Source organism: Aulonocara stuartgranti, assembly GCF_965226115.1.
Source record: "Aulonocara stuartgranti genome assembly, chromosome: 3".
NCBI lineage: Eukaryota > Metazoa > Chordata > Actinopteri > Cichliformes > Cichlidae > Aulonocara > Aulonocara stuartgranti.
This window is the reverse complement of record NC_138941.1, coordinates 44,036,307-44,053,974: the sequence shown is the minus strand read 5'-3', so window position 1 is coordinate 44,053,974 and position 17,668 is coordinate 44,036,307. Positions and strand designations below refer to the sequence as shown.

At 43.9% G+C, this 17,668-nt stretch overlaps 2 protein-coding genes and 1 long non-coding RNA gene across 3 annotated transcripts; 2 read left to right on the top strand and 1 right to left on the bottom strand.

The window, feature by feature from the left end:
- Window positions 1-2,533: 2,533 nt before the first annotated feature.
- LOC309703080 (uncharacterized protein) lies at window positions 2,534-5,474 on the top strand (the record flags this gene model as incomplete). The annotated part of the gene is made up of 2 exons (XM_082527784.1): window positions 2,534-3,446; window positions 3,903-5,474. 2 exons carry the CDS (start codon window positions 2,534-2,536, stop codon window positions 4,415-4,417), a joined length of 1,428 nt encoding a protein of 475 aa, XP_082383910.1. The 3' UTR covers window positions 4,418-5,474.
- Window positions 5,475-11,958: 6,484 nt separating this feature from the next.
- LOC309703868 lies at window positions 11,959-13,561 on the bottom strand. Its single transcript, XR_014276057.1, has 3 exons — window positions 13,451-13,561; window positions 12,188-12,282; window positions 11,959-12,048 (listed from the first exon to the last, which is right to left on the bottom strand). It is a non-coding gene; the product is annotated as an uncharacterized lncRNA (long non-coding RNA).
- Window positions 12,671-15,177, top strand: LOC309703867 (prolyl-tRNA synthetase associated domain-containing protein 1-like). Its single transcript, XM_082528788.1, has 4 exons — window positions 12,671-13,077; window positions 14,584-14,709; window positions 14,783-14,872; window positions 14,958-15,177. The coding sequence occupies exons 1-4, from the start codon at window positions 13,069-13,071 to the stop codon at window positions 15,168-15,170; spliced, it is 438 nt and encodes a 145-aa protein (XP_082384914.1). The 5' UTR covers window positions 12,671-13,068; the 3' UTR covers window positions 15,171-15,177.
- The last annotated feature ends 2,491 nt before the right edge of the window (window positions 15,178-17,668 follow it).

Here is a 17,668-nt window from a genome sequence, read left to right as displayed (position 1 = left end):
GCCTTGGAATGTCTGTTGGAGGTGTGGAGCAGAGGGTCATTGGAGCAGAGATTGCCCAGAACGTCGTCAGAACAATCAAAGAAGAGGCTACCAATCCCAGGCACGTGGAGCTCCGAGAGCAAGAGGTGGCTCTAGGGGAGCATATCAGGCCCCAAACCCGAGTGCAGCACCAGCCGCGCAGTATCCAGTGGCTGACTGGAGGGAGGACCAGTACTGAAGGGACCCGGAGGGACCAAACAGTATGGGGATGGCAGATCCCATGCTGTTAATGACTATAGAAGGGACAGAATTGCCCTTCTTAGTAGACACTGGAGCAACATATTCAACCTTGAGAGCAGCACCAGACAGTGCAACGTTGTCCTGCCACACAGTGAACGTGGTGGGTTTTTCCGGGATCCCGACAACTCTGCCAGTGACTGACCCAGCTTTGACAAAGCTGGGCAAGCAGACTTTGAAACACAACTATGTGGTGTCATCGCAAGCGCCAGTAAATCTTATGGGCAGGGACCTGCTCGTGAAGTTGGGCGCCACAATCACATGTTCAGCAGATGGATTATCTGTGACTCTGCCAGGGGGCCAGCATTTTCCGTGCCTGGGAACAAGTTCAAAGACTCAATATCTGCTTCAAGACTGTGAAAGAGCAAAAGTCAACATCTACTGGGGGAGATTAGTGAAAGAGGATGTTCTGAGGCAATTTCAGCTGTGGAGACCCTGGATAATGAGCTTGGCAGTTTACTCCCCTCCGCGCGACCCTTACCACGTTACCCTGTTTTATGATAAAGAGAATGACGACACCTATCGTGAATTATTTCAATCTGATCTTGAAGGTCAGACGTGGAATGTGCAAACACATGACATCTACATCGGACCAGAAGGTGTAGCCGCGGCTGTGAAATTAACTGATGAACAACGGCCTTGGTACAATGTGGAAGAAAATTCAACCCCTCACATTACATTGGCGGTCCACCAAGGTCATGGTGCAGGTGATCTAGGTCCAATGGTCAGGCGAGCACTGGACGACACAGGGTGGCAAAGAACCCAAATTCCTAACTTATTTTATGCTCCAAATTGTAAAACCTATCGCATAACTTGTGCCTGCGAGGATACAGTGATCTTGGAACATAAAGAAATTTCAAAAACACATGGTGAGGAGTGTGTAGATCATCCTCACGCAGTTGCTGGACTGTCGAATCTGCCTGACAGTCTATGGTCAAAAGGGCCCACGGATGTTGGCCTAGCTAAGTGTCCTCCTGTCTTGTTCCAGCTCAAGTCACACACACCAATCAATAGACCACAGTATAAACACAAACCTGAAGCAGAGGCAGGAATTACAGAAACAATAGAAGGCCTGCTAAGGGCCGGGGTGTTAGAGCCCTCTCACTCACTGTGGAACACACCAATTCTACCAGTGGAGAAACATGGAACAGGAAAATACCGTATGGCACATGATTTGAGAGCCATTAATGAAGTATTGCTCTCTACTACTGCACCGGTACCAAATCCGTACACAGCTTTATCAGCTATCACATGTGACCAAAAGTGGTTCACGTGCATTGACCTGGCAAATGCATTCTTTTGTCTTCCTCTGCATGAGTCACTCAGAGACATTTTTTCATTCACATACAGAGGCCAACAACTCAGATACACACGTTTGCCACAAGGCTTTGCACTTTCTCCAGGCATTTTCAATCAGGTGCTTAAAGAAGCCCTGTCGTCATGTAATTTGCCTAATGATTGTACATTAATACAATATGTTGATGATCTTCTCATTGCAGCCCCGTCAGCAGCGGATTGTTCAGCGGCATCGTTCGTTGTGTTGAATAGGTTGGCGGAATGTGGCTTTAAAGTAAGTAAAGACAAGCTGCAGTTAGTTCGCCCTGAAGTGACCTTTTTGGGCCGGGTAATCGCACACAAATCAGTGGGTTTGATGAACACACACAGAGACCAAATTTTGACACACCCAAAACCGCGAACTGTGAGAGAAATGCTTTCTTTTCTTGGTTTAACAGGTTACAGCAGGCAGTTCATTCCGGATTATGCAGGCAAAACTGCCCCTTTAAGGGGCCTAATGAAGCAAGTTGGTGTTCGAAACTTTAAGGCTGAGTTGCCTTGGACGCCTGAAGCTGAAGCCGCATTTATTAGGGTAAAACAGGATTTGTCAAGGGCCTCAGATTTAGCCACACCCAATTATGATGAGCCATTCTATTTAGATGTTTCTGAAACAAACTCAATTATAAATGGAGTGTTGTTTCAGAAAAAAGGGGGGGGTAGAGAAGTGCTCATGTATGTTAGTGTAAAACTACATCCAACAGAAGCAAAGCATCCTACATGCACACAACATGCAGCAGGGGTTGCTAGAATTATCCAAAAAACAGCACATGTAGTGAGAGAACACCCACTAAAAATACTCACTACACATAGCATAGTGGCATACGTAAATTCACAAGCATTTTGTATGTCACCACGGGCACAACAGAGACTGAGCAAAGTCTTAGAGGCCCCAAATTTGACATTCACACATGAAGGAATTAACATGGCAGATTTAATGGGTGTAGGGGAACCACATGACTGCGCCAAAAGAGCACAGATCGAGGAAAAGATTAGAGAGGACCTGAAGGCCGAACCCATACCGGGAGCTGAGGACTGGTTCACCGATGGATGTTGCCACCGAGACGAAGGAGGACTGAAAGCAGGGTATGCGGTGGTCTGCAGAGTAGAAGGAGATTATCAGGTCAGAGAGTCAGGAAGGATTGAGGGAAAGCAGTCGGCCCAGAGAGCTGAAGTGATAGCCTTAGCTCGAGCTTTGAGACTAGCCAAGAACAGGAGAGTGAACATCTACACCGATTCGGCATATGCGTTTGGAGCAGCGCATGTGGAGCTGCCTCAGTGGAAAAGAGCAGGATTCAGAACAGCAACCAATGCACCTATCTCCCACAAACATGAAATGGAGGAACTGGAAAAGGCCTTGGCTGACCCAGAGGAGGTGAGCATTATAAAATGCAAAGCTCACTCCCAAGGAACCAGTATGGTGGAAAAAGGAAACCAGAGAGCAGACGAAGCCGCAAAGGAGGCCGCAGGCTACAAAGGACAGAGAGAAATGATACAGGTAACATCAGAAGAAGAGATACCTGTTGACCTGATTGAGGAAGTTAAACGGGCCCAGGAGGAGGCATCCCCAGAGGAAAAGGGGGTGTGGAAAAACAAAGGAGCCTGGCAGGATGGACATTTGTGGAGGGGGCCAGACGGGCGCCCCGTGCTGACAGCCAAAATGGCAGAACAGAAGGTGGATGAAGCCCACGGACTTGCCCACGTGGGGAGAGCCCAGATGGAAAGAAATTTGTGTCATTGGTGGCATCCTGAGCTGCGAGGAATGATAAGGGAGAAGGCCAGGATGTGCTTAATCTGTGGGGCACACAATCCTAAGCCAGCAGTAAAACCGGAAGTGGGTAAGTTTCGGCCCCCTGAGAGGCCGGGAGAGGAGATTGTTATTGATTTCACTGATATGATTGATTCCGGGCCGGGCGGTGTAAGATATTTGTTAGTGTGTGTTGACGCTTTGACCGGCTGGCCAGAGGCCTGGGCTACAAAAAAGGAGGATGCTAAGACTGTCATTAAGTGTTTAATCAATCATTATATTCCCCGTCATGGGTTCCCGAAAAGAATTAGATCAGATAATGGAACCCATTTTAAAAATCAAGATTTGGAAAAAGTAGAAAAAATGTTGGGCGTCCAGCATAAATTTGGAACGGTCTATCATCCTCAGTCTCAGGGGAAAGTAGAAAGAATGAATCTAAATTTGAAAAACAAATTGGCAAAAATCTGCGCGCAAACAGGGCTAAATTGGGTCGCAGCCCTGCCGGTTGCGTTGATGACCATAAGATGTTCTGTTAATCAATCCACAGGTTTTACACCATACGAGCTGCAAACCGGGAGACAGTTTCCGGCACCTTGGACGGTGGGCTCGGGTGAACGGGACAAAAAGGGGAACCGGTCCCACGCAGACTACTGGAACGAGCTAAAGGCGCTAGTGTCCAGTTTCACGAAACAGGCGGCTTGTAAAGGGCCCACAGGAGAAGGAGAGGTCCCGGACGCGAAAACAGTGTGGCTGAGAGTCATCAAACGAAAGTGGAAGGAGCCCCGCTGGACTGGTCCATATGAGGTATCGGCTCGGACGGCGACAGCGGTCCAACTGAAGGGGAAAGGCGACACCTGGTATCACTGGACGCAGTGCGCAGCTGCGCACGAGGGCTTGGTGAGGAAGGATCAATCTCAACTCGACGCAGGTGAAATTGAGCGGCACAATAATCCCTCACACCTGTGCAACGGACCGACCGGTAGTCTACCCGGAAGGTCAAAGAAAGGAGAGCAGCCAAGGAGGAGATCGCCGCGCCAACGAAAAGGAGCGGTACCACACTGAACACCTAAAACAAGAGAGAGGCTCTGACAAAGGGCTTTGAACTTTTTACTACACCATAACATTCACATACCACCATGCCATCACAACAATTAGACACTGGTGATGAAAGAAGAGTTTCAAAAGCCATCACAATGTTCAAAATTATTATGAGTTTGATGTTAACTATGTTGCTAATCATGGCTATTTGTTTTTTGATTTGTTTGTTGCAGACCGACCCTGGAAACCAGTCTGAGCACGGAGGCCATGCCAGTCCGGCGTTGTTTGATACACCAAGTACATCACACGTGGTCCATAGTGATTTAAGGTTGCGGGCAAGAGTGAAGCGCGAGGTCTCTGGTAAAAAGGATGAGTGTCTCAGCACATATGGTGGTTTAGAATTAGATTATGTTATTGGCTCCACAACTTCCTTTACGTTTGATCTGTGTGATGTTGTTAATTGCAGGGACGTCGGCAGTGCTTGGAGGGGATACAATGTGTGGGTCTGTTGGGATTATTCAGTGAGTACGCACTGCGAGAGGGGAAATCGTCCTTATGACAGCTGGTGCCGTAATTGGGACCAGGTAAGGGGTTACACTGGGCAAAATTGGGAACCGTTAGAATCAGGATCAGAAAACGGGCTTAAACTACAGAGGGATTTTAGCCCCTCTGGAAACGCGTTAACTTTATCATTGGGGAATTGGCATCGCAAACAATCTATGTATTTAATTTTGGGGGTGGAAATAGCGGGGGTTGATCCAAAAGGGTTAATTAAAGTTAATTTCCTAGAAAAAACTAATCGCGTACCGTCAGGTAGAGAAGACATAACAACTCGTGTGATTTCTACTCCCACCAGCTCTGTTGCATCTTTTACAGGGCAGGAGGGGAGCGGGTCATCGGAAGCTACACCAGAGGAGCACGAACCAAGGGAGAGGCGAGTAGTGTCGGTGGACTACACCACCCTGAAACCTCAGGATTTGATTGAACGTGCTACCGGGTTCAGTGACAGTAACATCTGGCTGGACTGGATAGCCCAAAATGCTAGAGAACAAAAAGTGGCTAATTGTGTAGCCTGCGCTTCAGCAAGGCCGCGTTTATTTATAGAGCCTGCACCTCTGCATTCAGAGGATCAGTGGGGCTATAATTGTATGTTGCAAATAACTAGAGGAGCTGTGAATACGGGGAACTGCACTGTGTTGTCCAGTCTATTTCCCCCTATTGGCAAGCTCACGCAAGTAGGGCCGTTTATGCCCCGGAAAGATAATTATACGTGCTTTAAGTTTACCACAGATAAAGTTAAATATCGGTTGGGGGAAATTGACCCCAGTTGGTGTTCGGTCACCCAGATTGGGAGGACCACCAACAATGTGAGTGATGCAGCCACCCTAATTGGGACTTGGGCTAGGAGCGGGCTGTATTACTATTGCGGGCACAGGACTCTACTGGTACGTGTTCCTCTTGGGAGCGTGGGGACATGCGCGATGGTGAGACTAGGAGCGCCACTTATGCTAATCGGTAATAAGGTAAAATCAATTCCCTCACACAATACGCGCACTTTGGCAGCCAAGCGCAAAAGACACATTTTGAGAAAGAGAGGAATACAAGACACAAATGTTTATGACCCTAGAATGAATTCCCCCACCTGGATCGACTCCATTGGAGTGCCCAGGGGGGTTCCAAATGAATTTAAACTTATTGATCAAATAGCAGCCGGGTTTGAAAATATTCCAATAATTTCTGCTTTCTTTCCAGTGACTCCAAACAAGAATGTAGATAGGATTAATTATGTTCATTACAATGTACTGAGGCTCTCTAACCTGACCAGAGACGGATTGGAGGGGCTAGCGGAGCAGGTGGGTCCGACCTCGTTAATGGGAGTGCAGAATAGAATGGCCCTTGATATGTTGTTAGCGGAAAAGGGGGGCGTGTGTGCTATGTTTGCTGACCAGTGTTGCACCTTTATTCCAAACAATACTGCTCCAGATGGGTCGGTAACCAAGGCTCTGGAGGGCCTAAAGAGCCTTTCTGAAACTATGCATGATCACTCCGGTGTTGGTAATCCGTTAGAAGGCTGGCTGACCTCAGTGTTCGGACGGTGGAAGGGGGTCATCGCTTCGGTCATGTTTTCTTTGTCTATTGTGGTGGGTATTATGGTTATTTGTTGTTGTCTCATCCCTTGTGCCAGACGAATGTTCAAAAGTATGTCTGTGAGGGCAGTGGACCCTGGAGTCATTACTCCAATGTCCATGATGCCATTGATGCATGTGGAGCTGAATGTGTAGGCCAAGGAGGGACACAACTGTTTGTGACCTCTGGATTCTCCAGAGGTCAACAGAGGGAATTGTAGAATAAGGAGGGGATGTTTTTCTCATTATCATTTAATATTTTAATATGTCATTAGTAGTTTATTAGAAGTATATAACCAGCTTTGCATTAAGCATAAATTGAAGTTTTTGATCTTACATTATTCTTTGCATTACAGTGATGGTGATAACTTTAATCTGATCTTTCTTACAGGTACCAGAATAATAACATGATTTTCCATTGCAGATGTAACCATGATCATTCCATACACATTGCAGTTTGTTGCTCATTCTAGAGTTGTGCTCAAGGTAATTAAAGGTTAAAAGCTACAGCCAGCGTGAGTCTGGCTGATCTATGGAGGGCAAAGGCTTTGAGCTTGGAAGGCCGCACGCGCTTACACAGCACTTATAAGATGTCATTCTTGGTGATTTTGTGCTTAGTCATGTTTTAATATGTTTTAAGTAGAAGTAGCTGATCCAGCAATATTCATTTAATATTATATACTTGATTTAGAGCAATACACACTGATGGTCTTAATAAATGAAAGAGTCCTTGTAGTTGCCATGTTGTGTCTCAGCAGGGTACAGACGGTTCCAGGAGAAGGGGGGCAGTTAGCGTCTGCCCTCGGGAAGGAGACAATGTTATTCTTTGTGTTAAATAAAATTGTCAACATTGATTGTATTACACCTGTCACTACGCATGAGGGGGCGTTCTAATACCCTGATTTCATAAAACTATGGAAATGTGTTTTTTAAGATGAGATCTGAGACTGTCTGCATACAGTGTCCATCTCCCACGTGTGTGATCATTAAATCATCGTTTGACTCAACCCGACCGGACCAGTGTTGTTATTGTGGGTTTTTCCTCTGGTGTCCATCTCCAATATTTTTGAACCATAACACCACCTATTTTGCATAAGGGTCAGTACAGGCAGAAATCTAGGTGTGCCATGGGTTCCCACAGGCCCCTGCTCAAAGTCAACAAACCAGTTCGTAAGCAGGTACAGGTGTGGCCAGAAGGGTCCTCAGAGGGACTGCTTTTCCACCACAGGCCGCCACACACGACAACACCACAGACTTTCAGGAATATACAGAAACTGTCACTGCCTACATCCCAAAATGCATCGATGATGTCACAGAGACCAGGACTATCACTGTCTGGGCCAATCAGAAACCATGGCTCACAGGTCAGGTTTAAATGCTCCTAAAGTTGAAAAATGCAAGCCTTCAGAGCCGGAATTAGGTGAGTCTAAGAACAGCAAGGGCAAACCTGTCACGTGGCATCAGCTACAGCAAAGCTTCAGCGACAGCAGAGATACTTGGAGGCAGTGGCAAGGAATACAAACCATCACAGACTACAAGCCCACTCTACAGACCGTGGTGACACAATCCCCAGACAGTGTGTGGAGATCCCTCCACCATCATTACTGAACCCAAGAAGTCATCTATCTCCTGCTTTAAGGACTACCGTCCTGTCAAACTCACCTCCATCATTATTAAGTTAAGTGCTTTGAACGGTTAGTCATGCATCAAATCAAATTATCGCTTTCCCCCAACCTGGATCCATTTCAGTTCGCATACTGGTCAAAACGCTCAACCGATGATGGAATTTCAACTGCCCCTCACTCAGCCCTCACACATCTGAACACTAGAGACTCATATGTCAGAGTGCTGTTCATAGACTTCAGTTCAGCATTCAACACCATCATTCCCCAGCAACTCATTCACAAACTGGATCTGCTGGGGATCAGCACCTTGCTGTATAACGGGCTGCTAGATTTCTTGACAGGAAGACAGCAGACAGTACGGGTCAACAGCAACACCTCCAGCCCAAGAACACGGAATACGGGGGCTCCCCAAGGATGTGTGTTGAGCTCCCTTCTCTTCACTCTGCTGACCCACGACGAGATCTACTATAGGGGTGAAGTTAACCATCTGCCAGAGTGGTACAGCAACAACAACCTGTCCCTGAATGTGGAGAAGACCAACAGCGACTCTACTTCCTCTGCAAACTGAGAAGCACAAGAGATCCAACCCCCATTATGAGCACCTTTTACAGAGGCACAGTTGAGAGTATCCTCACCAGCTGCATCACTGTGTGGTATGACTCCTGCATTGGGTTCTGCAGGAAAAAATGACAACGGGTAGTGAGAGCAGCTGAGAGCATTGTGGGGACCTCTCTTGCCTCCCTCCCCAGGAGATCTACTGCACCTGCCTCATCTGGAAGGTCCTCTCCATTACAGGTGACTCCACTCATCCCTTCAACAGCGTCTTCAGTTTGCTGCCATCAGGAAGGATACTGAAGAGCCTCCGGGCCAGAACCAGCAGACTGAGAGACGGCTTCGTCCATTGGGCTGTCAGGATGCTGACCATCTCTGAATCGAGAAGGGGGGCCCAAGGGTACATCTTTCGCCATCCTACAATGCTGTGATTGTAGCCATTCCCCACTTTCTGTGAATGGTACTCATGGCCATTGATCAATAGGCTTTGATTAGTTGTCATTGATCAATGGTCATAAGAATTTGCATACTAACAATCATGGAATTAACCCCCCGGCACATTGTTCATTCAGTGGCGCTAGTTTCCTTCACTATGCAAATGTACTGTTTATATGGTTGGGGAAACCTGCAGTCAGCTGAGACTGAAGAAGTCACTTGGATGAGTGACGAAACGTTTCTCCAACTGAAAATGTCCAGATGAACAGAATCAACCTTTTGGGATTTACTTACCTGGATGATTAAGCACGCATCAAGACGTTATTTTATTAAACATTTTAAAATGTTAGCAGCACAAACAAGCATTTTTGCAGCACAAACCAGCACAAACGTTTGACATCAATTTTGTTTGATTCCATTAATATGGGGGGGCTGGTTGACCTCTAGAAATTTTTGTTAATATCTTTAAAATAATAACTGCACAAACAAATTTCTGCAGCACAAACCAGCACAAACGTAGCACAAACGTTTGATACCACTTTTGTTGGATTTGGGTAATGTGGGGGGGCTGGTTGACCTTTTGACCTTTACATTTTCATTAATATCTTTAAAACAGAAGCAGCACAAACGAAAATTTTAGAAGCACAAACCAGCACAAACGTGGCACAGTTGATTGACACCCATTTTGTTTGATTTAATTAATGTGGGGGGGCTGGTTGACCTCTGATGACCTCTAGAAATTTTTATTAATATCTTTAAAATGATAGCAGCACAAACGAAAATCTATGCAGCACAAACGTAGCACAAACGTTTGATACCACTTTTGTTGGATTTGGGTAATGTGGGGGGGCTGGTTGACCTTTTCATTTTCATTAATATCTCGGAAACAGAAGCAGCACAAACGCTAATTTTACCTGCACAAATCTGCACAAACGTAGCACTAAAAAAGTAGACCATTTTGGCCCGTTTTGGAGCAGTCTGGGGGGATGGTGATGTCATCAGCAAAAAATATAACTTTTAATATCTCAGATACTGTAGCAGCACAAACGCTAATTTTACCTGCACAAATCTGCACAAACGTAGCACTAACCGCTCCGCCTGTTTGCCTTTACGTTTCAAGTGGGTGGGGGGTCAGCTTCACTCTGCTTGTTTTCTGTCGCTTTCCACATGTGGAAGGACATTAAAGCCAACTTTTAAATTCCCCTCATTAGTCAATAGCTACAGATTAAATAGCAAAGCCTGATACTTATGTACTTTTTTAGCTTTTTTTTTTTTTTTTTTTTTTTTGAGTTTGTTACAAATATTCAGGTTAAAAAACTGTCCAAATTATTTTTAATGAATTATGTTCACAAAGTCACATGTGCAGTACTCTGTACAGCTTGCATCCTTTAGGACAAATAATTTGAAACATTAATATTTCTTGTTCAATACTGAGCTGATAACACCTCTGTATGTTGTGACCAGGATGCAGTAGCAGACTGAACCTTGACTGAAACCTGCTCCATCATCTCATCTTTGCAGATGTCCATTTATAAAGCATCAACAACTCAAAGGTAAACATGATATTAGAAAATGTGTTAGTAAAGCCTTTAAAACAAATAAAAAAATAAACAGCTGTCGGCAGAACTGTAGGACTGAATAACTTCAGATCCCGAGTAGGATCAGCTGTATTTCAGATTTGAGAGATAAACTTTATATTTCAGTTTGTGATGATTCTGTTCTGTTTGTGGTTACAGGAGCTGTCCTCAGATTCAGACCTCAGCACCACCCAGTGACAGCAGACAGATCATCCTATATCTTCAATCTTTGTAGTAACTCCAAAATTAACTGAAGAAAACAGTACAAAGGTTAAAGTACCACATGTGCTGTCAGTGAAAGCTGCAGCTGTTTTATTGATCAATTTAAAGACAAAAAGTCACAAGGATCAATCACCCCTGTAACTGTGTCACTATACATCAGCATTAACAGTACCTCAGTTTGGTGTTTCAGAAAACTGCTGATCTCAGACCTGCACAACTTCTGTTTTAAACACTGAATGTACTCAGCTACATGAAGAGCACATGATGTTTTCTCTGACACAATTAAATAAAACCTGATTAAAGTCAAAGGTTGTTACTTGTATTTGAACTAAAAACTTGTGATCTGGAATTCTTTCACTGTTTTTTGACAATAGTGTGTTATTTATCATAAAGTAATTCAGAGTCATTCATACCAGAGTAACCAGTGAGCACAACATATTTAACTTTCTACAGGACTTAAAGCTATTACTATAGCTTATAGCTATTACTTAACTGCACTACTGTATAGTTCTGTGTAAATAATCATTCTGTACATATGATTTTTAATCCTACAACTGTTTATAATTTGTATAGTTCACATTTCTGTATAACTGTATATCTCAGATTTCTGTAGTTTTTCATATTTATATCCTGTACATAGCTTGTACTCACTACAGCCTGTACATACTTATAGTTATAGAATATTCACAACATACTTCATACCGTGTACATTGTAACGTACCATAATAGACCCATTTCTGTAATATACTTACATATCTATACTATTGCTAATATATATTGTAATATATCTATATCATGGCTAAAGCACTTCTGGATGGATGCAAACTGCATTTCGTTGCCCTGTACCTGTGCATGTGCAATGACAACAAAGTTGAATTCTATTCTATTATATTATGTAAAAGTCCAGACCCTCTGAGGATTATCTGAGTACTTCTAACATTACACAAAGCAAAGGTCTCCATCAGTGTTCATGAAATGCTGGGTTTATCCTTCTTGTGAGGGAGCTGCTGGTGAAGATCACGAGCCCTGCTTGATCCTGGCGACGAGTTTCAATCTTCCTGGTGTTTCTGAAATGATGCCTCCCACTGTGGGTCAACAGAACTTCTGGCACAGGACAGCTGTAATGAAAGAAATTGAAGTTTTGGAAAAAAAAAAAAAATCTTGGAAATGCCCTAAATGTGAGAAGCAGATTTTGTATTTACTTTTCTTTTGCCAATCAAGATAACAAAGTATAATTTTCACCATACAATTACTAACCTTGTCATCCCCTGCACTGTCTGTTTTGGGCTCTGGGCTTGTCCTTCCCAGCGCTCATGAGACTGCTTTGCTGCACTGTGGTATGAGGTGCTAACCTGTTGACAGTGTTGGGAAGGTTAATTTTGAAATGTATTTCACCAAAGATTATAGAAGTAATGTATTCTGAATACTTTACAACTACATGAATGTGCTATTGCTGTGTGATTTATTACTATTACTGAAGGCTACTCGCCATACCAACACCAACTAGATGTTAAAATCTTAATATAAATGAGTAACAGTAGGTGGACATTAGGTAAGGCTGCAGCGATCTCATATATAAAACTATTCCGCGCGTATATAAAACAGGTCAGCGGCTCCGAACCGTAGTAAAGGGACCTCTGGCTAATACCTCCAGTTCGTGTCAGGCTCGTAGCTGAAAACTAGCTTTACTTTGTTGTCTGGGTCAAGTTTGCTAGCGAGAGACAGAGAGGCGTTGAAAGGCTGCTTATTGTTTCGGAGGAAAACACGAATACGGTGTACAGTCGAGTCTTAACAGCTTACTTACAGCTGGGCTCGTCAGGCACTCTTTTTGGCTTTAGTGGTTATTATTATATTTACATGCTTCCAGCTCCCGTTTCTGCTCCGTGACAGCTGTACTTTTCCTTTCTCTCCCTCCCTCGCTCACAGACACATAACGGGTATGGCAGTCCATTCTCCCTGCAGCACGGACTACACTGCCCATGAGGCTACATTGTTCAGGGCGATGCCTGTAACACTCTGCTATTGCCTTCATATTAAATCATTTTTGTATAATAATTTTTAGAGGCTCTTATTGCGTGTTTTGTTTGGGTTTCCACCGGTGTGGAATTACCAAAAATAGAGAGACCATAGCCTAACATATGAAACAGGTAAATACCGCCATGTAATCCATTTATTTCAACAAACTAACTGTATTCTCAATATCACCTATTGAACAGTAATTGTAACGGATACATTCTCATATTTTGTATTTTAAATACGTAACGCCGGTGCATGTATTATGTTACTGCCCAACACTGCCTGTTGAGATCCTGAGATCCGCTCCTAGAACACCGGCCTCCAACTCCTGAAGAGACACGGGTGTCCCTAAATTGAGCAAATATTAGCTTCAGGCTAGCTTGCTACGACGAATAGGCTAATACCAGCATTTTACCACAACTTCACCAGATGTAGCTAAAAAAACTAAACTAATGTCCAGCCCAGTGGGACAGCAAGAAAAGATGACAAAAAATGATTACTTACTTGCGGTTTGGAGGTTCAAGCTGAAATTGAAGCAGCCATTGAAAGACGGGAAGAGAGAAAGATGGCAGCTTGGTCAGCACTAGTGGCCTCTATAATTTATGCAAATACATGCGGGCCGGAACCCCCCCCCCCCCCCCCCCCCCCCCCAGCGCGCCCCCGGACGCCAAAACAGTGCCAGCAGATTGAAACTGAAAAATGGATTGAAACCGAAAAATCGTCATTTGCACTTAGAAACATATAATCATATATGCTTAGAGGTATATAATCGTTTCCATATTGATAGAATGTCTCATCCTTAGTAGGTCTTTAAGACTCTGTGTACCATGAGATGGTAGGACGTACACTTCTTTTCCTGAGTGTTCTGGCATACCTCACACACATCCTAAGGTCATAAGAGAGATTGTATCTTCTCTCTCTGATATATACAGTGTTGGTCAAGTTACTTGAAAAAAGTAATCAGTAACTAATTACTGATTACTTCCCCAAAAAAGTAATCCCGTTACTTTACTGATTACTTATTTTCAAAAGTAATTAATTGCTTAGTTACTTAGTTACTTCTTTTTTACTTTTTTACACTCGCTTACTTCACTGTCATAAGACCTTCTCGCAAAAAATCACGGTTTTAGTAACGCAGAGTTCCTACGGGAAAGTAACGGTAATCTAATTACCGTTTTTGCAATAGTAATCCCTTACTTTACGCGTTACTTGAAAAAAGTTATCGGATTACAGTAATGCGTTAACGCGTAACTGCCCATCTCTGGATATATGCTATGGCAAACACATCTGTATCTGTTTAAGTAAAAGAGGCTTTTGTTTAGGGGAACTGCTGCACTCTCTGGCCCAGCTATCTTGGGAATCATTCACAGGGTCATATTCCTTGTGAATAGATAAACCTAACAACTCCAAAAATGAGTCCAGTGATCATCAGAACAAGAAATGAAGAACTGGATACAGCTACTGCAAATAAGGAAAAAGAACTGCTAACTTTAATAAACTGAACTGAACTTAGAAGCTGTTTTAATGTAGGAAACCAGGAAGAGTTGCAGGAGGCTTTGATGTTAGTAATACAGTGAGGTACTACATGCCCAGCTTCCACAAAGAACCCGCTCTCACCCACTTTCCTCCTCCTGCAGGTGTTCACGGTGGAGGAGATGATGCCTCACCTGCAGGGCGTGAATGGCGCCGTCACCAAGAACCTGTTCCTAAAGGACAAGAAGAAGAAGGGGCTGTGGCTGGTGCCGGCCCGCCATGACCGCCAGGTCAGCTCCTCCACATGACCTCTGACTTAAAAACTAAAGACTAACACCTCACTTCCTCTCGTTCCATCTGCAGGTGAACCTTAATGACCTCGCCAAGAAGCTTGGTGTTGAGAGTGGAAATCTGTGCTTCGCAGATGAGGCAGCCATGTTGGAAAAGCTGAAGGTAGGGAGGATCAAAACGGGGAGGGCCAATTATTGAGCTGGATTCACAGGTCACAGCTTTAGACTCCTCCTCCCCTCTCCTTCAGGTGGGTCAGGGCTGTGCGACGGCTCTTGCACTGCTCTTCAATCAGGGTCACAGCGTGAAGTTAGTCTTGGACCGGGACCTGGTGGAAGGAGGCCACAAGATGGTCTACTTCCACCCGATGACCAACGCTGCCACCATGGGGCTCAGACCGGACGACCTGCTGTGCTTCCTCAAGGAGACGGGACACGAGCCAATCGTGAAGTGCTTCGAGTAAAACGGACACCCGGGCCTGGTTTAAAAGCGACGCGAGGGCGGTCCTGGTCGGGCTGAGAGCAGGATACGGCCGTCTGCCGCCGAGGATCTTGAGAAGCTTCATGCTAGGCTCTAAGTGTAAAAACAAACATTTTAAAAACGTGTTTGTGTGGAGCGATGAAAATCTGCAACCTGAACATTAAACAGCTTCTCATGACATCTGAAGTTCACACGGACGAGCACACCGTTTGTCTTCTGTGCATCATTCGACGGTGGTGGTGGTCCTACTGCTCTTCACTAACAGCCTGTCATGTTTAGCAAAGTCTCCAAAATTAAAATTTATTCACTGAAATTTGACCCTGGATGTTATTTATTATCCTGCAAATGTAAAGCGAGAGAATAAAAAGCTTTGTCATCTCTGTTTGGTTTTAAATTAAGAGTTTATCAGAAATATGCTTTAATCTTTTGACCTTAACAAAAAGAAACAGCCTGTAAGAAGGTAAAACACGAGGGTCAAAGAGTTACTTATTTTAATAATTACACAGATAAGAATCAAGTTACATGGTTCTGACAGTATTTAAAGGGTTTGGTGAGTAACCAGGAGGCAAGCTAAGAATCCGCTTTAATTTTCAAGCACTATTTTCTGAATGCCAACAATAGTGCCCAAAAATTGAACTTGTCTCCTTCTGCAGTACCAGGTAAAACCAGGTAATATCGGGTTGCCTGACAGCAGGAGGCACTGTGGCTTAGCTGGTCAAAGCGCCTGTCTAGTAAACAGGAGATCCTGGGTTCAAATCCCAGCAGTGCCTTCCTGTTACCATTTGAAACCATCTTCTTCACAGTGTTGATTGCATTCGGGAAATCTTTCAAAGTCTGTGTATGTCCTCAGCAATGTTGCCTCTAATTTTTCATGTGTCTGAGCGAACACACAAACTCCCTGAGCGATCCCTTTGACCACTGTGAGCGACATCAGACTTGTGCACTGTGGTCACACCAGCATCTAATCCATCCAAGTTACATGGTTTATTAAAATAATCAAATTATAGCATTTACATTTATGTTAGACTACTTTTAATTAACTGCTTTAACCCTCTTACAATGAAAACTTAAAAAATTCTAGTCATTGACCTGTGTAGTATGTTAACACTATTGGAAGTAAAAATAACTTGAACTCCAATTTTGAAAACACAACTTAATTCTTTTTTAAAAATTTTATAAAGCTCTGACTTGTATTATAAGTCTGTGGTCTGGGAGAGAGTCCTGTAACTCTCTGTCTGCAAAATACAGTAAATAATGACCAATGTTGGGCAATTAATTATATAGTTACTTCTTCAAAAAAGTAACTGAGTTATGCAAATAAACAAAGTTTTTTGCAGCTATTTTTTTAAACGCAGCCAAGGCGTTTTTTTAAATAAACATTTTAAACTATTTACAGAACAATCAGCTGTTCTGCATCAAATCTGATGCCACACAAATTATTTGTGCCGCTCCAAAAAATAATTTCTGTCCACTATGAGATGAAGGAGAACAACAGCCTGATCCCTGCAGGCCTGACAACAGGAGATGTATCACTGCTGTAACACCTGTAACATTCAGCAGTCGCCTCATTGTTCTGACACACACAACAAAACTATTGACTACACTACACACTAACTACACAAGATTTTGGCTAAACATCGCAAATCTCTCACATCTCAAAACACCGCCGTCACTCCTAAAACTTCCCCCTCCCTTAACAACTAGATGCCACGTTGCCATATCATTTTTTGATTGGTCGAATGGTACTTTTTTGGACGAATAGGAAAGGGAGAGGGGGGTGGAGTTTGTCTTTGCTCACAGGCTTTCAAGCCTTTTTTCTTATGAAACGCCGTTTTTACCGTTTCTTCCCGCAGTAAATAACGATAGTATTCAGGAAGAAAAACAAACATTGCAGATATTTTTATCATAACTCTGGTTTTACGTGGCCAATCAACACAATTTAAAAACTGGTATAAAGTCAACACTTTTACACTTTTTCCGTCAATTGTTCCGTCTGTCCTGCTCACATCTCCAATGGTTGTACACGTTGTCATTAACGTGGCTTCACTCCACATCAGCCACGCCGCTTTGCTAGCTAAAACACCGGTGTCGGCACATAAAGACACTGTCATAGCCTGTCAATGACGTCGATTAGATGTGTAATGTGAATCGCATTATTGGCTGGACTATGGGATAAGGTGGCATCGTTCTAATCCCATACGGGAGCAGCTAGTCACTCACTGACTAACACTGCAAAACAGAAGTTTTAAATTCAATTCAGGTTAGATTTTTTTTGTGCGCAACGCAGATTTTCTGTGCGCAGAGACCGTGCCAGCAGTGCGCAATTGTGCACGTGCGCAGCTTAGAAGGAACATTGGTCATCAGTTATCCACCTCACGGTACTCTTGAGAGCTTTAAAAACTTCTTTTCACATCGTGATCCAAGAAGCTTCTTCAGTTCTAGAACAAATGCTGGAGGATCCCAGGCATTAAACCGCTAGTG